At 48.9% G+C, this 23,133-nt stretch overlaps 1 protein-coding gene across 4 annotated transcripts in view; it reads right to left on the reverse strand.

Annotated features, from left to right (window-relative positions):
- Nucleotides 1–8,984: 8,984 nt before the first annotated feature.
- The window catches only part of RGS8 (regulator of G protein signaling 8), a 29,187-nt gene continuing 15,038 nt past the window's right edge, over nt 8,985–23,133 (reverse strand). For all 4 annotated transcript variants that reach the window (XM_036836405.1, XM_036836395.1, XM_036836385.1 and 1 more), the window contains 2 exons: nt 15,465–15,631; nt 8,985–14,245 (listed from right to left, as the gene is read on the reverse strand). In XM_036836405.1, coding sequence (XP_036692300.1) covers nt 14,063–14,245; nt 15,465–15,631 — 350 coding nt within the window. In that variant the 3' untranslated portion in view covers nt 8,985–14,062. The remainder of the gene's footprint in view (nt 14,246–15,464; nt 15,632–23,133) is intronic.

Here is a 23,133-nt window from a genome sequence, read left to right on the forward strand (position 1 = left end):
TTCAGAGTTCACCCCAGGCTTCCGGTCTATTTCGCAGACCTAGAACTAACTAATCATGGGCTGGGCTGGGCTAAGTCGTTTTTTTGAGGAAAAAGGAGATCGCTTTCTTAGGCCAAGCTTAGCAATTTTTAAAAGGTCTATAGGATGTAAATTACCTGTCCCCTTAAACCTTCCTCCCGACTTCCACCTCTATTAGGGTTCTCCAGAATCGATATCCAGCAACTTATTTTCCCTCCTAGGACTGCTCTGGTTGTCTCCTTCCCTTGGTTCCATCTGACAGAAAAGTTGAGAAAAGAGCCACCAGTACATGTGATTTGTTTTATCTTTTCCAGTCATCCTGCACCAATGGTTAGGGCTCAGGAAGTAAGGAAGGGGGTCAAGGAACTGCTTCCAACCCCATGACAAATGTCACCCATCTATCCCACCAATTCATCAGCACTGAATCTCAAAATGATGCTTTCTTGTCAGATCTGGATTAAGCCATTTTCACTCTAGCTGAAGTGAGTGTCCCAATGCCCCAGCAGAAAACTTGGGCTCTGGAGAGGATATAGGATTCAGATTCAGCAAGTAGTATTTGAATGTCCGCTATGTGTCAGGCAAGCGTTGTACTGATTTTGTGTGTGTGTCTGTTTAATTTACATTGTACAGATAAGGGAAGCAGGGCTCAGTGATACTGAGTAACTCGCCTACCTACAGCCAATGAGTGGGAAGGTCAGGATTCTAACCTAGGTTTTATAGCTCCAAGCCCAAGTCCAGGGTTCTTTCCATTCAATCACAGATGCCATTCCAGGGGCAACGCCTGGCCACCTCCTGCAGCATCCCCCTAGAATATTAGAGATCACATCAGTCTCTCTCCTCCCCAAACATCAGCTGCCTGGCCACGGGTCCATTTCACTTACAGAAGCTGCCCAGCTCAAGAGTTGTGTCTTGTTGTTTTCTCTCACTGATAGAATGCAGGGCACATAGGAAAGTGACAGTTTACTGGGGGCACTTAACAATCTCAAAGCCTTCTCCTATATAGTATCCCCATAACTCTGTGACATAGGATAAATAGGCCTTATTTGTTCTGGGGAGGGAGAGGAAAGTAGGGGGAAGGAGGAAGGAAGTAGAAGAAAATTAGTGAGTGATTTAGGATTCAGCCCTAAAGGATCAAAGCACCAAGAATCCTTACTTATGGGGAGCAAGATAAGATCCCTGGGTGGCTGGGAGAATTGAGGGATTAACTTAATTTCTTGAATACCTGCTGGATGCCAGATAGTGGTTGTTTTGAATATTATCTCATTTAATGGAATCCTGCAATCATATTTTTTAATGGAATCAGTGTGCAAAATTGAGTTAATCTTTACAATTTTTCGATTCATTTCATACTATCCTTATTGATCCATGCTTGTTCCCTACCTATTTATTTTCTAATTCTTTCAATCACTAATTTTAGTGATATGATAAGCACCCTTGAACTCACATCCAACCCAAGAATTAAGACACTGATGCTAAATTACATTTACTCATGTGCTCCTTCCCGTTCCTCTCCGACCTCCCCTTACACAAGTCAACCACCTCTCCTATCATTCCCTTGCTCGTTTTTAGTTTTATTGCATATACACGGAAATCTCAGAATACACTGTTTATTTTGGTTATATTTAAATTTTAATAAAAGGACCTTCTTTTTTAGCTCAACGTTGTTTTGCTAAATTCATCCATACGGTTACTACAATATCACTGCCGTCTGTTCACTTTCACAGCTAGATGGTATTCCACTGTGTGACCGTGCCACAATTTATTCATTCTTCTTTCTAAGGCCTGGTGTGTGGTATCCAGCCTTTGGCTATTGCAAACAGTGCTGCTAAAAACACTCCTGTGTCTACTGGTGTCCTCGGATAAGACTGTCTCTGAGATTTACATGCCTAGGGGTGGAAATGCTGGGCCCACTTTACAGATAAGGAATCTGAGGCTTAGCGAGGTTAAGGAAACTGTTCAAGATCACACAACTAGCAAATAACCAGATCCAGGATTTGAATCCAGGACTGCTATGAAGAGCAGAAGGTGAGGAAAAAGTAGGGGAAAGGAGTAATGAGGAGTATTCTCCCTCCCCACCCCCTCTGGCCCACCTGCTCCCACCCCTACCCCATGCGCACACACTATGGGGTGAGGCCACCCACAGAGCCATTTAATCATCCCCAGAGCAAGGCCACATCACAGGCGCAGACAACAGGAAGGGAAAACAAGATCTGCGGCTGCCCTGTGATGTCAGCGACTGGGCAGATGGGCATTCAAATAAAAATTAGAATTACCAGACAAATATGCCCTCGGCAGGCCAGCTGTTTGCTGGCTCCAGGCTTAACAGGATTCACAGATCTGTGTACGTTTCAGTAATGGCAGGGCCCATAAAACCCCTCCTCACAGGGCCCCCAGGCACAGATCCTGTTCCTCTGGACCGAGGCCTCATTCTTTCCGAAGGCTGCAGACCTGTCCTCACTCAGACCTTCACCTTATAATGGAATTTGCTGAAGGTGATTAGGAGAACGAGTGTGGGACCCAACTGGGAAAACTATCTCATACTGAAGCCCTACAGATAGAGGGTCAGGGATATCATCTCACGCGGGAAGGACAGCCGGTGTGATCTTGGATCATCAGAGAGTATTTGGGTGTTCAATGTGTAGCATCCAAGTGCCCTGGGCAGCAGGAGCTGCCTGCCAAGAAGTATCAGATTTGGCTCTTGCCCTTGGAAAGCTTATATTCTGGATAAAAAGAGAGAAAATGAACAACAGATGAAAAGTTAAATAAATGGCTTAGCTCTCTCCTAGGAGAGGTGTCTAGAGAGGTTTTGCCTTTCGGAAGGCAGAGCACAGACACAGGAGGTTGCGAAAGGCCAGGACTAAGAGCACAGGGTCAGAGTCTGCAGTGTCCTCCTGCCAACCCTTCAGAGCCTCATGCCCCTCTCTATAAAACAGGGGATGATGCCTGCTTCCTAGGGCTGCCGGGAGGATTAAACCGTGTTTGTAAGGCATATAGTAAGTGCTTCGTGAAGAGCGGCGATTTCTACATCTAGTTCTCTGCTCAAAATCAAGGATTACAGGATGTGTTACTTCCTCACCTCTGGGTCTGTTTCTTTCCTGCTTGATCGGTGGTGAATATGTACACATGGCATTTTCTTCTACAGCTTTATAGAATATGTCCCTGCTCCTCTAGCCCCCCAAACCTCCTCCCTACATAAGCACAGACACCCCACAGGGGGTTGGTTGGCCCTGCTCTGGGGCCTGCACTTGTTCTAGTGGAAGGGCTGGCATCCCCGAATCTCTCTGCCCAGCCGGCTTCCAGCCTGTCTGGCTCTGGGAGAGACACCTCCTCTGGGACAGGGACATAGGAGCAGGGGCACGTGGTACTGAGACAAGAAGGCCTGCAGACGGGACAGCTGCCAGCATCCAGAGGGGACCCTGTGTGGGACCTTAGGTGGAGCCATAGGGCACATGACAAGCGTCTGGGCCACCGCACCCCGCTCACGGCTCACCTCCCGAAGCTAATGGCCGGGGCAGGCGGCACTGAACGCGCCCTTTATTCTAGAGGCCAGCCTCCTTCACTCCTGCTCAAAAGAGGACTTGACCCAGGCTGGTGAGCAGGTGGCCGACAGCTGCTCCTTCCACAGAGTAAGTAAGACCGTCTCTGTGCCTGCAGAGCGGGCCCAGATGCCACCCCTCTGCATGAGAATGCTTCCTCCTGGCCGAGACAAGTCCTCCGCAGAGCTGCGTGCCAAGAGCCATTGGCCAGTGAAAGGGGCCAGGGTCCCACGACTCCCCTGGCTGCCCACAGGCACTAGCTCCCCTCTTCTCTTGCAAAGTCCCCGTATCTTAGCAACTTCCTCGCCCGCCCCGAGTCAGGAAAGGAAACCTGTTTGCCCTCTGGCCTGGGTTCAGTCTTCCCCAATGCCAGGCCACAGTGAGGGCTGATATTACTTTTGGGTAATTGCCCCCTATTCATCTCCCCAGGAGTCAACTCCTTTTCTCCCCGTCATGCAGGGAGAGGAAGTTGGCCTCGACCCAGCGTGCTGCTGAAAACCCAGGGTTTCTGTGATTTGAATGTGACTGTGATGCCTTAGTTTCTAGAAGCCCCCTTCCTAGCTCCTCACCCCTTCCTTGCCATTTCCTGGGAGTTGCTGCCAACCTAGGCCCTGCGGGCTTGTAGAGTGACATCATCCTTGCTATTGGTTACAACTGACCTGATAAAGCACTTACTGGAAAACCCTGAAAATTGCACTTTTAAAACACATGATTGAAATGATTTCCCTTAATATCCTAGCAAACCTCCACACAGCTATTCTGTAGTCGAGGCAGGCTCCATTTTAACCTACTCCAGAGCCACTTACATACTCTGCACCTTGAATGAGAATATCCACATCAGTTTCGTTTCCTGAGTTTCTGCAAAAGCTACAAGTCAAAAGTACAATTCTGGTCCCGGGGTTAATTAGAAAACGGTGTACTTACTGGAGATGTCTGATCAGTTACATGGGTTTTGAAAGACACAGGGATTTTTTTTTAACTCTGTCAGTTCACAGTCCAGTTAGTTTGTTGCCTTTTGAGTGCCCTTTGAAAAGCCTGTGTGACAAGTGAGTGAGGCCTATTACATTTAGCTCACAGGGCACCCGTGGAGCGGTCCTAATATCTTGGCCAGGGCAGAGCGCCCTCTTGAACGAAAGCCACCTTGTTTTCTTTCTAGCTGACAGAGGTCCTGTTTTCCTGCAAGTACAACTTACATTCGACCCGATAGACTTTCCACTGCCAACAGCTCCATGACAGGTTCTGGCCCCCAGAAAAGGTTAGAGACCTAGTGCCAGGATGTCTGCAACCTTGGGCCTGGATCTCTAATACTTATAGCTGCCATTTTTTGAGTCCCTATCTGTACCAGCTCCTGCCTCAGGTGCTTTGCACGTATCACCTCTAATCCTCACAGCCACCCTGCCTGGAAATGTAGGCATTATTACCCCCACTTTTGCTAATAAGAAAACAGAGGCTAGGAGAGGCTAAGTTCCCCAGAGTCACACACACAGAATAAGCAAGAGTGTCAGGATTCAGTCTCAGGCTAGTTCATCCACATCTCTTATTCTTTCCCACCCTGTGGCTGGGGGAAGAGCCCCCTGTCCCTTTTGGTGCCTGCAAGGTAGGTCTCAGTGCCTGAGAAGATGGGGCTATTTCTCCCTCCTTGGGAGAAATGTGCTCACCCCATGGCAGATGCAGGAGATGGAGCCAAAGGTTTTCTGCAGGCGGTGGGCGGGGCCGTGACTCAGCCTCCCCCAGAAGAGTGGTGGGCTCAGGGGTGATGGCCGAGCGGTGCTGTGAGACAGCAGCGGACTTATCGTACGAACGGAGAGAAAGTACAAAGGTCAGGGCAGCAACAAAACAAACCCGAATAACTGCGCCTGAACGCACGGCCAGGGGACAGCTCAGGCAGATAATTGGCTAATCCAATTTCCAGCAGGCTCTGCAGTGTGTCTTTCAGCCACCATCATTTTCCACCAGGCCTCCAGCTTCTCCAGGAGCCCAGATTTCCACCCCTACCCTCACCCCTACCTCACCTGCATTGGTGTGCCTATGTATCCTTCCCATCCCATGAGCATTTAGTTCCAGCCTTCCCTCCCCTCCCCCATACCTCCTCAGGTCCCCACTCCACCCCTATGCCCCCGACCCCACATTCCCTTCTGGTCCGCTGGCACAGCAGGGGTTAAGAGCATCGGTTCTGGATTTACAGGGTTCTAAATCCCTGTTCTGCCACCCGCAGGTTGTGTGACCTTTGGTGCGTTACTTAAACTCTCTTTCCTCATCTGTAAATGGGGATAGTAACAGGTAACAGTGTCTACCTGTTATGGGATGAATTATACTCCCCCTCAAATATTCATATGTTAAAGCCTTGCCCCCTAGTACCTTGGAATGTGACTATATTTTGAGATAGGCGGTTAGAGGGGTGATTAACTCAAAATGAGGCTGTTAGGGTGGGACCTAATCCAATCTGACTAGTGTCCTTACAAGAAGAGAAAGGGACACCAATGGTGTAGGCACCGAGGAAAGACCACGTGAGGACACAGTGCGAAGGTCCCATCTACCAGCCAAGGAAAGAGGCCTTGGAAGACATTAATCCTGACTACACCTTGATCTTGGACTTCCAGCCTCCAGAATCATGAGAAATAAATTTCTGTTGTTATAAACCACCCAGCCTGCGGTACCTTGTTATGGCAGCCCTAGCAAACCAATACACTACCTCATAGAATTGTTGTGGAGATTCAACTAGATGAGGCATCTAAATTGCTCTGCAAAGTTCTAGGCTCCGAGGTGTTTTCTATTAGTATCGCCACTGTGACTATGCAGCCAATTAACTTCCTTACCACTCATTTGTTAAGTTCTTTGGTATCTGAGATCTGTCTCCTAGGCCTTGGGAAGGGTTAAGCTCCTGTAAGAGTGAAATAAGCTCTTTGAGGGCCCAGGCTGTGGATTTCTTGCCTTCACCTCCAAACAATCCCAGTGCCTAACTTATAAGAGGTGCTCAAAAAACGTTTGTAGGTACAATATTCTTTCAATAAATATTCAGGGACTAGAGCAGGGAACAAAGCAAACAGTCTCTGCCCTCAGGGAGTTTATGATTTAGCAGGGAAGGAAGAGACACTGAACCTCTCAGTATCATTTGCTTTGAGTGGTTTCCTTTTTCAATCAAGAAGGGGGTGCTGGCTTGAGCCCTGGTGATCCCAGTGTGAGAGAAGATGCCAATGAGCACGCACTGTGTGCCTACTATGTGCCAGGCATCATAATAAACACTCGTCTGTGTTAACTTACATAATGTTCACAACAGCCCCAAGCAGTTGGCTCTGTTATTTTAGTTTCGCAGATGAGAAAACTGAGGCACAGCGAAGTAACTTTCCTAGGCTCACACAACTTATCAGAGTTAAAGCTGGGATTCAAACTCAGAATCTGCATCAGAGCCCCAGATATGAGGAGGAGTGTGTGAGGAAACCCTGATCAAAGACAGTTCTCCCAAGCTGGTGACTTTGTTTCCCTGGCTGGGCACGAGCCGCTGTGCCAGGGGCTGGTGGACCTGGACTCTCCTCTGTGCTGCAGAATGAGGCCTGAACAGGGGGAAGCATTCCCATGGTGGAGCCCAACTCTTTCCCTCCTGCCTTCCAGAGGGCTTTGTCCCACAGCTCCTGGGCAGGGGACCAAGACAGACCCCAACCAAGAAGTGTATCCACGGGAGGGCGTTATCTCAGTGACCCCTGCTTTGTCTCCCTCTGGCTGTGGATCTCACTTTGTGGATGTAAACAATAGGACCAGAAGGGACTTTGCTTGTTTTCTTCCACATGTACTGCATGTTAATGAGATGCCCCTCATAGTGTTAAGTCTGTGTAAGAGGCTTCCGTCAAGGCCTAGGAGATAGATAGGAGATCTGAAGGGTTCCAGACCAAGCAAACACTGCAGGGAGGGAGTGGAGAACCAGGGACGGGCACTCAAAGCCTGTCTCCCAGGGAAAAAGGTCAGGCCTAGAGAATTCGTGAAAGTTTTTGGAGAGAGCTGTTGGAGGACTGTGAGTCCCACCCCACGCACATGGGGCTGAATGCCTGCCTCTCACTTTGCCCCCAGGGAGAGCAGGTGCGGTGGGTCCCTTGGAGAGCCTGACATGTGCCTCCTGATGCTTGGGGATCTGACTCCAGCCTGGAAAACTGAAAAGATGAGCAGTGGGCTGGCTGGAGGCTCTGGCTGCAGAGCAAAGGCAGAGCAGCTGCTGCCTGGTAATTCTAGGGCCAAATGAGGCCCCAGCGCTTCCAATGGGCCAGTCATGGGTCTCTGAGAGAAAGAGACTAGCAAAGGGTCATCCAAGCAGCTGTCCAAGAGGGCGTCCTGGAGGGACAAACAGACTGCAGCAGAGAGACGCCGGGGCACCTCCCAGGAAGAAGCAAGCCACCAGCCAGGGGTGGAAAGCATTCACCCCGGTTGAGAGAGCTGGAGGGAGGAAGGAATCCCCCAGAGACAGGGTCTCCCATGAGCCCGGGAACGACCCACCAGAGTCCTCCCAGGTTCAGAGAGCCAGAGGCCTGTCCCAGGAGGCATGAGCCCAAGGGCTGAGCCCCTTGCTCCCTCACCTCACCTCCCACCCTGCCCTTCTCAGGCCTGGGGGCGGGGCCAGAAAGTCCAGGTGGCAATTGGGGTAGGAAGGAGTAGAAGGGCAAAGCTGGGAAGAGAGGAGCCAATGCCACCCCTCCCCAGGGGCGGGCCTCCTGTCCACAGCAGCCTCCTGCCGAGTCTCATGACCGGTCCCCAAAACTGGGACTGGGGAGGGGGGTTCACCTGCATGGCAAAGCCTTCTTCATTTAACCCAAAGCGTTCACCTTTGAAGAAACATCAGCTTTCCTTTAAAGATAGACCTTCTCTGGTACATTTTAATTATTCTGGATGAATAATATTTTGTATATCTCTGTCTCATCACCACAACTGAAAAATGAGCTTTTGTGAGCAGGCTCTCCAGCTCATTCTCCTGCGGTCCCCTCCATGGGGCCCATCATCAGAGACTCTGGAAGATTCGATGACTCACGCAGGCCTTTCAGGGGCACGCTGATTGTACAAAGGGAGGTACGGGCATAAGCAAGATCAACCCACTCCATTTTCAGACTGCTCCAGCTGAACAAATATATAAACCATCCCTCAGCCTTTTCTCTCCCTGCGTTTTCACGCAGTAGGTGGCACTAATAAAAATACCACCACGTGTTTGTATAGCACTTTACAGTTTCAAAGCCACTCTCACATCCCAAAGTCACTCTCCACCCCGAAACTCATCCCAAGTCATTCCCATCCCGTTTCCACCCACACTGCTGCTTTTCCTGATGGCCAGCCCCGTGCCATCCTCTGCAAGGGAGAGGCCGCGTGCCCCCTCCCGGGGAGTCCACGTGTTATGGGAAGTGTTTCCTCATAAAGAGTCAGCTGGCCAGAAATGTGGGCAGAGAGCAAAATGCAGCGTGTTCAGGTTCTGTTTATTATGTCCTCACAGCCTTGTTTATAGTAGAGGTGAGTGACATTATTCCACTTTGCATGGTAATGAAACAACTCAATGAGGACGCCATCAGCCAAGCGGTTTCTACAGCAGACGAGCTGCTACAGATCTGTGCCGCCACGTGACTCGGCGAATGTCACCACGCCTGGCGGGCACACCAGCTCAGCCACCTTGTCCGTACCTGGCAGAGGGGAGGGAGCAGAGTGGCAGAAGGGAGGAAGAATCAAGAAGAGAACGGTTTATTGAGAAGACCAGGACCCCACACCAGGGAAGGCCAGTGGCCCCATCCTGCCATCTCTCATCTTGGTCCACAGTATCTTGTGAATCCCGAGAGGTCACAGGGACAGGAAGACATCTCTGCTCTTGGCTTCTTCCTTCACAGTCTCATGCCAAGTGGCACAGGCTCCCCATGCCAGGGGTGACTTTGCCACCTCTTTTGCTTCTAAAACGGAGGATGCAGATTTGAAGAGGGCTGACACTTGGCAGACTGAAGGACAGCCTCGGATGGAAAATCATAATTCCTCTGCCTTGCTTGGAAGTGGGCACTGACACGGTCAGGAGAGCTCTGGGTGCTCTTGTTGACGGGAGATGATCCTGCCTCTGAACTCACCACTCATCACCTCTCCCTGCTGGTTTATGGAGAAGCAGATGCCACGTGAGCTGCTTGTCTTTCCCCCCTGCTCCTTCCTCTTCCGTCTTCCCCATTCCCAGCCCGGCTCTCCGCGCCGTGAGTTCATGCCTTTCCCTCACAGTCCAGGGCCTGGAGCACCCGGACACCCGGCCCTGCTGAGGACAGGCGCCCAGGGCCTGCACCCAGAGGCTGGGCCTGCAGCCTGAGCAGAGAGCCATTTCACAGCTTTGGTTCATCCAGAGCAGCAAGTTCTGCGGAGAGCACCAGAGGGTAAAATCAACTAGGAACCTTCTAGCTGCCCATCCGGCCTAAGACCAAAGGGAATGGTGAGGGCTTAGAGCAGCAACCAAAACCCCGTGGTGGCCTTGGAAAAGAAAGCCTCAAAGAGCTTGCTATTCTGAGGGTAAAACACCCTCCCTTGAGAAATTTGAAGCTGTTGTGCTACCACTATTATCACTACTACACACCCCTCACCCACTACCTGAGTCCAACTACCATGTCGCGTGGCCTTGGGTACAGAGGCACGGCCTAACACGAAATGACCAAGCACAAGAGCACATGAAAACAAACAGCGAAGCAGCCTAGGAGGAGAGATTGGAGGAAGCCCTGTGAATGAGACCCGGCAGGCAAGGAAAACCCCAAGGACCCTTTCAGCCCCCACTGTTGGCATACCCACTGCCTGACAACGCATTCAGCTGGGGCAGAAGCATTTTTATCTCAAACGTCAGAGAGGGCATACAGGCAACCACCCTAAGAGTCAAATTCAGGGCTGGCAGGTTCCTGGTTATTGTGCTTGTTTGTGTCTGGGTGTGTGCCAGCCCTCTCGGCTCACACAGCTGTGTGTTACCCTTAGCTGTGTTCCTCCTCACCCCTCAGGCCCAGCATCCCAGCCTCATCTATACATTGGACCCACCCACTCCTCAGGCCCAGCATCCCAGCCTCATCTATACATTGGACCCACCCACTCCTCAGGCCCAGCATCCCAGCCTCATCTATACGTTGGACCCACCCACTCCTCAGGCCCAGCATCCCAGCCTCAGCTATACATTGGACCCAGCCACCTGTGGAGTAGCTTAAAAACTACTGATGCCTTGAGTTCCAACCCCAAGCTGTTCTGGGGTGGGACCTAGACATTCGGGTTTTTTTAACTCCCCAGGTGATTCCATTGAACAGCCAAGGGTGAGAGCCTCTGTCTTAGACCACTGTCTTAGACCATCTTTTTTCAAAGTATGGTCCACAGGCCACTACACACCTGGGAGCTTATTAAAAATGCAGACTCCTGGATCCCACCCCAGATCTATTAGATCAGCATCTCTGGGTGTGGAACCTGGGAATTAGCACTTATAACAGGCTTTCCGGGTGATCCCTGCACATCCTCAACTTTCAGAATAAACGCTGCTCAGGGAACACTCCTCACCCCAGAAGTGCCCAGGGCTATGAAGGGTTGTTGCCGATTGTGTTCTATTTGGTTTGCCGAGGGCAACAGGAAATCTCACACCAGCCCCCAAACGGGTTAATACTCACGTGGGGCTGAAAGGCCACTCAGGGATGGAGAGCAATCCTAAAAGTCACAGCTCTGCCCGGCCTACCGCATGGCTCGCCTTGAGCCTTTAAAGGTCCCAAGCACAGAGCAAGCCTTGTGCCCGGAAGGCAGTCCACAGCACGAGCCCGGTGTGAGAAGCCAAGGAAGACGTGGAGAAGCGGCCGCTGTGGGTGCCCACCAAACGGGGCAGAGGACGCCTTGTGGAGAGGGTGAGGGAGAGGGCGGGCCAGGGCGATGTGGAAGGTCAGGGATGAGGTATGCTTGGATATTGCTCTAGATGTTGTAAACATATCTGTTTGTTTCGTCACAGACCAAAATCTCGGTTGGCATGACCAAAGTGCCTGAAAGTAGCACTGGAGCAGACAGCTCTGTGCCTTCTGGTGGAAGCAGGACATAAAGGGTGTGAGGAAAGCTCCACCCATGGGAAGACCATCTCTGTGGTGTACTAGTCTAGTGTTCATAATTCTCTCTCTCTCTCACACACACACACACACACACACACACACTCCACGGGAGTACCATAAACATAACTATCACGTTCCTCTACACACGAACATACGCCCACAGACCCTCACTTAGCGGCAAATTTCGGGATACCCAAGTTGGGTCCTTCACACCTCCCCATCGTGGGAGGAAGTCACCAGGCGCCATGACACCACCATCTGCAGCCTTCGTTCCACCAATAGTTGGCAAGAACTCTAGGCCTCAGATAAGGCGACCGCAAAACGCTCTTGTTCAGACTTTTCTTCTGGGGACAGTGGAAGTGGTAAAAAGGCCCCTCTTAGGACGTTTCAGGTCTCCATAACTCTGTGCTGTTCCCATTTATAGGCACCTCCTAGTCGACAGTAGAGTTGGCGGCAGACATACATTTCGTATGTAAACAACATTGAAAATACCCTGTTCCAGAATTTGATCATTAAAGTAATTCTAGCAGCTTAAACCAAGGATGGTTTTTCACCAGTGGGGGTGGGGAAATACTACCTGATCTAACTAGGAACACCCACATGAGGCTGCAGAGTTCTTGAACGTGAAATTCCACAGGTCTCTTCAGGAGGCCTGCGTTCTCTCTCTCCTCGATGGTTCGTACAGACACGTCAACCCTCACTCACAGATACTCACAGATACACGGCAGGGCAGCGGACCCTAACAGCCCGTGCGACTCAAGAGCCTTCTTGTCCTTGTCTAGCTGCAGCCAAGGAAGGAAGAGATCCATAAAGTTACTGCACAGGAACGCAAGCACTGGAATACCCGCACATCTAAAAAGGCTCATCCCCACTACACGAGGAGACTGCTTCAGCCCAGTTTTCAATCACCTGCATTCCAGAGCTTACACCTCATCATGTGCTGTTTCACTTAGTCAAGCTGAAAGTTTTGGAGATCTGCAGTGAATCCAAATCCATCGGCTGTGACTTAGCCCAATAGCACCTCCAGCACGTTCTCTGTGATTCAGTCCACCCAGAGACCAGCCTCTCCCAGGCTCCTCTTCCACTTTCTGATCTCTCTGCTGAGGATTCACCTCCTCAGCACTGCAGTCTTGGGCCAAAGTCAGCTTTTTCCCGGGCAGCTGGAGGAAGTTTCCTGTGTCTTGCTCATCCTCCAGGGAAAGGTTTCCTGATGTATTTCCAAGAGCAGCACGGGGATACCATGAAGACATCTTAGGAAGGTTCTCTACAACCAGATGTTCACAGTGATCTTCTTAGCCGCGCCTCCTGTTCCACGTTCAATCCCAAAAAGTCAAGAAGAAAGCTGCTGATCAGCCAACATGGCCCTCACGAGAAGAACCTTTCTAGAAAAGCATGCTCCCAGGAAGCAAGCTGGAAAGAGAATTACAGCCTAAGTTCCCGTTCTCCCCCATTGGAATTACATGACCTGCATGGAGGGGGGAAGAGGGAGAGACAGGGGAAGTATCAGGCACTGTGAGAGCTGTCCATGCTAGGGGAATTCACCTCCCTTTACCAAGCCATCCATCAGTCTAAGAGACCAGTGATGTGTGATACCACAGGGAGGTGAGGGCAGACAACACATTAAGCAACAGAGAGGTTATATGGTGGCCCACTGCACAAAAATCGACTGGTGCTACATTCCCTGCTCATTCAACTTCCGGAAAACTTCTTGGTAGAACTGAGGAAGATGTGCAAGCTGTCTCTTTCTCAACAGCAGTTCCACATCAGAAGTGGTGAAGGGCATCTCCCAAGACCCCTTCTGGAATTGCAAGGGTATGGGAGTCTTGTGAATTTCCTAGGCTGAGATGGGCAGTGACACTGGTCTTATGCAAATGGAAGAAACAGCCAACTCCATGGAGTGTGCCCCTTCTCTCAGAGGCCACCTATCGGTGACGGCGCTAGAAACCTGGGATTCCACCGAGACCTCTCTCCTAAACCGTGAGGTCCCAGCACGCGGGACCGGCTATTCCATTGTAACAGCAAATCACAAACATAAGCCAGAGTCTTCTAGCTCTTCCTCACAGGAGTATAGGACAAGTTAGAGAGTCAGGAATCCTAACTGAGGAGGGTGTGGAAGTGGTGGAAATTGCATTTGCATTATTTACAGATTAGCCCAGCATGGCATATCTGCCTTCTTAGTGGAGATGACCCAAGGCATTATGGAGGGCAAGTTGCCCACCCAGAGAAGGGTGACAGCGACAAGGTACTACCACTAACCAAAACACAAACATGGGTTAATGGAATAGAGTCCGAGCTCTGGTGGCTGGATCATACTTTGGAATGGCCCTTCATCCCTTCCTCACTCCCGGGCTCCCAACCTAAATGCCACTGCTTTTGAACACCTATGACATTTCACGTTAGAATATGGTCTTGGCAGCAAGGGGAGGGGAAAGCCGGTGATCTCCAGGAGTCCCCATCTGAGGTCTAACTGAGCCGCCTCTGGCTTTGGGACAGCAAATCTAAGTACATTTTGGACCTCAGGAACCGGGGGTAAGAGTCTTTCTCCATGAGACTGTGTACTTTTCCCTGGGCTTGGTCAAAGCAAGTCAAGGAGGGTTCTTGCATGTTCTTCCTCGTGGCTTCTCGGGTCTGGAAGTCTATGTTTACCTGGAGACACAAACAGAGAGCATGGTCACAGGCCCTCAAGGGCCAAGGTGCCTGGCAGCTGGTCCTATATAATAATTATTAATGACAGCATCTTAAATATGTAAGGTTATTCATGCTTTTCAAACTGCTTTCCTGAAGGTCATCCCTTTTGATACCAGGAAGAATCCTGTGAGGTCTGAAGACCAGATATTCTTCATCCCAATTTACAGATAAAGATACTGAAGAAAAGGGATACTAAAAAAGCTGGTCTAATTTACTATGGAAAGTTAGTAACAGCCAAGGCAAAACCCCAAATTACTCAACTCTTAATCCATGGGTCTTCGCAATGTCAGGCAGAGTTAAACCAGAGACAAGCATTAATGTGGGTTCCCTAAAGTAAGCTTGCCCTTTTGTCCTTTCTCAGCTGCTAAGGAAACAAATACCCCAGGGAGAAAGACTATGTTTAGAATGTACATCTCTGTTCCAACCGGCATTTATAAGGAGCCTGCAGCATTCTGGCCCCTGGCCAAAGACCTCCTGCATCCCAAGTCAAAGCATAATTGAAGAGTTTTAGGTATAGAATGCACCTAAACTCATAGACAACAAATATTTGTCTCCTATAAAACTCTCCCAGGTAAAACTCTGTTTTATAACTCAGAATAGCAGTACATAGAAATTCGTGTTATTATTATAAGTAATTATAATAAATGATCATAAAATAATATAAATGACTATAATTACTCATTAATAAGCAGTGACAAATATTGAATAGGTGTTTGACTCCTAATACTCAGAGTGGTCTTGAAAGGTGATATTATAGCCTTTTACATTGGGGAAAATGTGATTCAGAGAGACCAGGTAACTTGACGAAGATCACACAACGAGTAAGTACTGTAGCTGATATTGGAACACGATTCCAAAATACATGCTCATTCCATCAAGTCATGCTGCCTTCCACTAGGAAAACTAACATGGATTTACCGGCATCTATCTTGCAGAATCCCTATAGAAACACAGTTCCTGCTGGCACATGTTTAACTGACAGACAGCTAAAATACTCCCAATTGAGCTCCTTTTTATAGAATCCCTGGGCTCTGCACCTTAAAAGTGATCCCTTTTGTATCAAGAGCCGTCAGAGCAGTGAGGTTCATTTCAGAACAAAGTCCCCATCAAACCTGGCTCAAACCCCAGCAAGGAGAGCAATGGATGGAGGTCTGACAAGACCCCACCGCCAACACACCTCCCGCGGAGCCTGCACATCCACAAACTCCTCAAAGATCCTATGGGCCTTGGAGACCAGTTTTGCAGTTGACCTGGTCTTCTTGAACTCCTCACAGGCCAACCAGAACTCCAGGTTCTCTTCACTGAACTCCGTCTTCAGGAAGGCGCGGAACGCAGCCACCCCATCTGTGGACGTGGAGGGAAGTGGAAAGGAAGAGAAATAGGAAGAGGCTTAAGTCCAAGAACTGTAGAAGAAAGAAAGGTGGTCATAACACAAGAGCGGCCCTGATTGTCCAGCCCTCACTGCTCTCCTCCACATCCTCTTGAAGACTCCAGTCTCTTAAACACACAGGTACCGTCAGAGGCAAGCCATGCTTCTCATTCAAGGATCATAGTGATATTCTGGAGAAATCTTTAGGAAGCCATAGGAATAATGACTATGGGAAGGCCTGGTCACTTCTAATCAGCCCTCGGTGGTGACTGTCTGTCCCCTAATGCAGAGTTGGCTGTCCCCTGGGTCTACTGGTGAGCCTGTGCTTCTAATGAGGCCAAAGTAATATACGTAATCCATTCCCTGCACCAATCCAAGTCAACCAACCTGAAAAAACAATCTGTCACAAGACAAACTGATGGGGGGTGGGGGGCAGTGAATGCCTCAGGGCAAATCCTTCACTATTATCAGAAAAATGTCTGAAAGTAAACACCCACTGAAATGCAGTCTGTAAAACCATTCCGTTATATGGAAGGGGTTCTCAGCCTCTTTTAAAAAACTTTTGAGGCCCCATATTTAACGATTAATTCCACGGATGCTTTATTTTAAAAGATCTTGCCTATCAAATTATACATTTTAATTAAGATTAATTATAATTTTTCTAGTAAATGATTTAATGATTAACAAATCCTTGCATTTTTCTTAATCAATGTCATGTGTATGGCCAAACAGAGCTTCCAATCAGAATAAGATGAGCAGGGTTATCACATAGATTTGGAAAGGGAAACAACATTCATTGATAGCCTATGCATTCAGCTGATGTTTTTATTTTAAAATAGTTTTGATAAATTATCTTAACCCCTAATGCATGCTCCTCAAATCAAATAAGAGCTATAGCTTTCTACCAACTGTCCTCAGAGGAAGGACAGATACAGCCTAAAATAAAGGAGTGACTGCATTGGTTAAAAATGACTCTGGCTGGGGGCTTCCCTGGTGGTGCAGTAGTTTAAAATCCACCTGCCAGTGCAGGGGACACGGGTTCGAGCCCTGGTCTGGGAAGATCCCACATCCCGCAGAGCAACAAAGCCGGTGCGCCATAACTACTCAGCCTGCGCTCTAGAGCCCACGAGCCACAACTACTGAGCCCACATGCCACAACTACTGAAGCCCATGCACCTAGAGCCCGTGCTCTGCAACAAGAGAAGCCACGACAATGAGAAGCCCATGCGCCGCAACGAAGACCCAACGCAGCCAAAAATAATAAATAAATAAAATTAATTAATTAAACAAAAAGACTCTGGCTATAATGTTTTATTTCTTTTCTAAAATTTACTAGAAGGACAATATGTTAACAGTTCTTAATTCTGGGTGACGGAATCCCCTGAGCATCGAAGGTCCATCCATAGGTGCTAGGCCCGGGCACTGTCCACCATCATTCCATGGATTGATGGCGCCATGTGGTTGACATATTTAACTGTTTGTTTTTACTTTTCTGAAACATTTTTATTTCTCCTAATTAAACAGTCATTGTTTATCTTTCAAAATAGACATCTTAATGCCCACCCTAGAACCATAGTTATAAAAGTCAAAACTTTTAATTGTAAGAGCCAGGAACTTGGGAGAGAAAAGGGTGTTGATGAAAATCCCAAAGCTAAACCTTAAATCACAAAGAAATCTAAGTTTGGAGGCCTGAGCTTAAAGTGTTTAACAAAAGTAGGGGTGGCCGTGAAATTTATCACCCCAGCCAGGACATTTCTGGGAGTCAAGGGGGCCACTTCTGTTAATTACACAGGGACAACAGACATAAACCATGACCACCATAGGCAAAAACCAGGACACATGGTCACCTTAACAGTAAGACAAGGAGTCTGGAGAAAGCAGAATATGATATAAGGTTGTTTCCCATCAGGCAGGATGGAAATAAAACTGTCCCTGTGCCAGGCAGGAGGAGAGTAACACAGTTTAGACTCATACGAAAGCTCTGCTCAGTGCCCCACTGGCCCTCATTCCTGCACTGGGTTCAAAACCCTGAGAGGAGGACATAGAAATCCGAGATAAATTCAGAATCAAAGTGAGTGTGAAGCAGTGGCGTGGCACTAATTAGGCAGAGAGATGTTCTGAAAAGCATTCATTCAATTCAACAATTTAAAAAAAAAAAACTACTCATGAACAAAGTACTGTTCAAAATCTTGGGATACATCAGAGAACAGATCATAAAATCCCTGTCCATAAAATCCCTTGTGGGTGCTCTTGTTGCCATGTCTTGTCTCCTCCAAGTTCTCATAGAGGAGCTCTAGAAGTTTCCTCAGGCTCTAAAAGAACAGGGGTTTGAGAGCTAGCATGCCTGTCAGAGGCTACAGGCAGAGGTGGGAGGGAAAACCACCTGCAGCTGCGGAAGCCTCTGAGACTCAGTGCCAGTGAGAGCCAAGGGGCGTGGGCGGGGCTGCTTCCGCGACGTGGCCTCGGAGCAATGACCAGTCCACACGTGACAAGAGCCAGGGACGCGATCCATGACACAGGGAGGACACAGGCCAGAGGCCCTCCCCTGCTGCCTTCCCGCTGCGGTCAGGGTATGGCAAGGAAAAGGTGCGGGGCTGGGGGAACCCTAAAACGCTATGCGTTTATCTAAAGGGGCAAATGTAAAGTGACTCAGAAGAGTGCCTCTGAAGAGCCTGTTGTTTTTAAACCAGACGAGACTAAATTCTTTGAACTGAAAACTTTGTTTGTTGTTTGTGTTAGATTTTGTTCTGCTTTCCATCAAGCAAAAATGGGTGCTTGTGAGCAAGCTGAGATCAAGAAAATTACCTCTCTGCCTTCCTCGATGTTATTAGCGAGGATCGCCCTGCTAGGGAAACTGTGTGGCCTCACCCTACCCAAGGTACAGACATTATCTCCTTGCATCAGATCTCAGCTTTGCTGGGTCTTTGTGTGGATTAAAGGAGATAACACCTGCAGAGTACCCTCAGGAACGTTGCTTTACTTCTTCCCACTTTATAGATGAGGAAACATGCTTAGAGAAGTGGATTGGCTGAGTTCACACAAGGAATAATATGCAGCATTTAAAAACGTTAAGATAGGGGCTTCCCTGGTGGCGCAGTGGTTGAGAATCTGCCTGCCAATGCAGGGGACACGGGTTCGAGCCCTGGTCTGGGAAGATCCCACAAGCCGTGGAGCAACTAGGCCCGTGAGCCACAATTACTGAGCCTGCGCGTCTGGAGCCTGTGCTCCGCAACAAGAGAGGCCGCGATAGTGAGAGGCCCGCGCACCGCGATGAGGAGTGGCCCCCGCTTGCCGCAACTAGAGAAAGCCCTCGCACAGAAACAAAGACCCAACACAGCCATAAATAAATAAATAAATACATAAAAATTAAAAAAAAAAAAGTAAGATAGCCTAACTACCAATCCAACACAGCAGTAAGGCCATCCCCACTCATTCATTCATTCATTCATTCTTTCACCCATTATGTGACCCAGGCATTCTGCTAGGAACCTGGGCACAAAGCACAGGCACAACTAAGTACTCACAGAACTTTCAGTAACAGAGCAATTTGAGCCAAGATAACATAATTACGGTAATTATGGTATAGATGATAAGTGATATACTAGGGAAAGCGTAGGTGGCTGTGAAAGTACCCAGGGGGGGCGCCCGAGCCCGAGCTGAGGGGGAGAGGGAAGTCTTATAGGAGGAAGAAGCTTCTAGGCTGAGATGTGAAGCTGAGGAGAAGGAAGCTAAGTGAAAAAGGAAGGGAAAGAGGAAGAAGAGGCTTGCAGAAAGGGGGAACCACAGGCACGGAGGCCTACAATTAAGAAAGGTTTATTTGAGTAACCAGAAATAGTTTAGTAAGACTAGTGTTTAATAATAATAATAATAATGCTAAAATTATTGAGCCTACCTGTAGGATAGACATACACCAAGAGGCCTGTGAAAGAGCCAGAGACAGAAGGATAACACAGCATTCCAAAAGGCCAGGGAAGGGAACATTTCAGGGAGGAAGTGGCCACTGTGTCCAGCACTACCCAGAGGTCAAGCTAGATACAGTCTGAGAAGCAGTGGTCTTTAGACTCGGCGACAAGATTCCGGAACCACTGGCAAGAACAGTCTTCGTGGTGTGATGAGAGCCCTAGTCATATTGTGGTAAGTATAGTGGGGAATGAGGGGGGAGGAAGTTGAAACAATGAATTCAGATGCCTCTTGCAAGAAGGGGAGTAGAGAGATCAGACAGCACAGCTGGAGGGAAACAAGAAGTCAGGAAAGAGGTCTGGGGTGTGTGTGTGTGTGTGTGCGTGCGTCTGTGTGTGTGTGTGTCTGTGTGTGTCTATGTGTCGTGGGGTTTTTGTAAGATAGCCTTGGGTATGATTAAACGTTGATCTGGCCAGAAAAGACTTGTTGAGCGGGAGGAGTTGAAGTTAACGAAAAGAAAGTTTCATTGATAAAATGTTGCCTCCAGGAAGGTAGGAGAAATAGGCCTGAGAACAGCGCTGTGATGGAGAAAAAGAGGAAAGGCTGCACGTGGATGCGGGAAAGTTTCTAGTTTGGGTGCAGGATGTTGAAGGAGTTCCCATCTGATATTAGCTGGAGAAAGTGGTAGGAAATGGAAATGACAGTTTTTATTTCTTTCTTTAGGATCTGGGGCAGGGAGTTTTATTTATTTACTATACGCCATGCTTTTTGCTGGAGATTTTACAAACAGCAGCTAAATTTATTTTCACAGCAGTGCCAGTCCATAGATAGCACAAATGATCCGCTCTCATTTTCCACAGGAAGAAACTAAAACTTACGAAGTCAGATAAATTTTCCAGCCCACAGCTGGCAGGAACAGCCAAGTTTCCCTACTGTCCATATGACTCTGAAGCAAGATCTTTCCAGGTGTGTTTGCAAGCAGAAGGGAAAGAGCAAGGGAAGAGAGCAATTAAAGGGGCAAAAGAGGGCTTCCCTGGTGGCGCAGTGGTTAGGAATCCGCCTGCCAATGCAGGGGACACGGGTTCGTGCCCCGGTCCGGGAAGATCCCACATGCCACGGAGTGGCTGGGCCCGTGAGCCACAACTACTGAGCCTGCGCGTCTGGAGCCTGTGCTCCGCAACAAGAGAGGCCGCGATAGTGAGAGGCCCGCGCACCGCGATGAAGAGTGGCCCCCGCTTGCCGCAACTAGAGAAAGCCCTCGCACAGAAACGAAGACCCAACACAGCCATAAAAATTAATTAATTAATTAATTAATTAAAAAAAAAAAGGGGGCAAAAGAACAGCATCTGGTAAAGGCAGATTCTAGAGAAGGAAAGGGTTCAAGAAGAAGTGGATGAACTTGACTTCCTGAAAGTCAAAAGTAGAGAAAGAGAGGGGGGCAGATGGAGATAGAGAGAAATGGTCCAGGAAGGGACATATTTGAGATGCATCACGGTTGAACAGCTTTGATCTTCTTTATGAATTTGGGATGAAGGCCCTGCAGGTGGTCTGCCTCCACGTGCCAGATTTTGGAGATACGGTAGAATCAAATCATATAAAGTCACCACCTCACAGAACTTGCAAGCTAGTCTAGTGTAACAGACATTAAGCAATCATTTAAAATAATTAATTGAATAATTACAAATGTAGTATGTACTGTGGTGGGGACACCTATGAGAGTGAAAAGAGTCTGGGAACAGCTACTCTGGAAAAAAGAATAGGACCCTGGTAGGAAACAGGCAAACCATTACGAAGACCTAGATTTCAGTTCCTGGAGAGGGTTACGATGCACCAGGAAAGGAGCAAGACCTTTTAGTTTTGGGGTGTCCCCGTCATTCAAAGACAGGAGCATAGGGACTTCCCTGCTGGCGCAGTGGTTAAGAATCCGCCTGCCAGTGCAGGTGACACGGGTTCGACCCCTGGTCCAGGAAGATCCCACATGCCGCGGAGCAACTAAGCCCGTGTGCCACAACTATTGAGCCTGCGCTCTAGAGCCCGCGAGCCACAACGACTGAGCCTGCGTGCCACAACTACTGAAGCCCGCGCGCCTAGAGCCCGTGCTCCAAAACAAGAGAAGCCACTGCAATGAGAAGCCCACACAGTGCAACGAAGAGCAGCTCCCGCTCGCCGCAACTAGAGACAGCCCATGAGCAGCAATGAAGACCCAATACAGCCAAAAATAAATAAATTAAAAAAAAAAAAAGACAGGAGCATCAGCTCCAGGCTGGCAAATGGAACCTGGAGAGCAGGAAGGCACCAGCAGTTGGGACACTAAAAAAGAAAGAGGCTAAGCTGGAGGTAAAGAAAAGTTGAAGTTAGAGAAGGCATTTTTAAAATAACCACTGCAAATAGGTATTGAGCACTCACTTTGGGCCAGGCGCAGCACCAAATGCATTGTGAACCTCGTGGCAAATCCACAGCATAGGTCCTGATAGTTTCACCATTTCGCAGTAGAGAAAAATGAAACTTAGAGAAGTTAAATAGCTTGCCAATGGTCACGCAGTTAGCAAGTGGCAAGGATGCCAAGCTGCAGAGCCAGCATTCTTACGTGACACAGTGGTCCACTCTCCAGCTCTGCACAACGGTGGGGCCTGAGGGACGCCTGCGCCAGTGATGACTGGAGAGCCGGGGAGGGAGAGCCATTGCACAGCACAAGGAGGCCTCAAGCAACAACACAATAGTGACGACATTTCCAGGAATGATGGCAACAGATGAGGTGGGGAGGAAATGAAAAAAGTCACCAAGGGAGGCAGAGGAGTATCAGAGAGTAGAACAACATAGAGATAAGAATGGGCATGGGCAGTAGCATCCGACTGAATTACAGCAGCTCAGACTGACTCAGTGGGGATGGGGATTTGGAGTAAAATGTGTGGTGAGCTCATACTCAGATTGCAATTGTCTGGCAGCTCGGTTGAGGCAGCCTACTGACCTTGCCCATCCCTCCTGGTGCGGGAGCACCAGTGTCTCAGCCAGAAGCACCAGTTCTGATCACAGGCAGGCTGCCCATAGCACATTCAACCTCACTGAGTCTCAGCATCCTCGTCTGGAAAGCGAGGGTGGTGGATCTCATGAACTCTCCCAGGTAGGGTTAGTGCTCTGCTCTGTGCCCCCATCACAACTTTGATGTGCCTGCATGACACACAGCTCTCAGACGATGGTTTTCCATCCTCCTCCTCCTCATCATCATCGCCGTTATACATCAAGGACTTACCCCAGGCCAAGTTCTATGGTATCCAATCTACATATCAACTCACGTAACCCTTACACCAACCCTATTATCAAGGCAGAGGCTCTGGAGTCAGACAGCCTGCGTTTGAATCCTGTGTGACCTTGGAAAAACAGCTTAACATCTCAAAGCCCAAAGCTTTCTCACCTTGGAGAGTTTAAGTGAAACGTCTGTGGTCCCGTAGACAGTAAGGGGTGGGAGGTGGATTTACACACACATCTACGCGACTTCAGAGCCCACTCTGCCTGTCTCTCCTCTGGTGACCATTGGCAGGCCCCACGTTATCACTTCCTCTAAAGGAGGGCTGGACGA

The sequence above is a fragment of the Balaenoptera musculus genome, chromosome 1 (assembly GCF_009873245.2).
Source record: "Balaenoptera musculus isolate JJ_BM4_2016_0621 chromosome 1, mBalMus1.pri.v3, whole genome shotgun sequence".
Classification (NCBI taxonomy): Eukaryota; Metazoa; Chordata; class Mammalia; order Artiodactyla; family Balaenopteridae; genus Balaenoptera; species Balaenoptera musculus.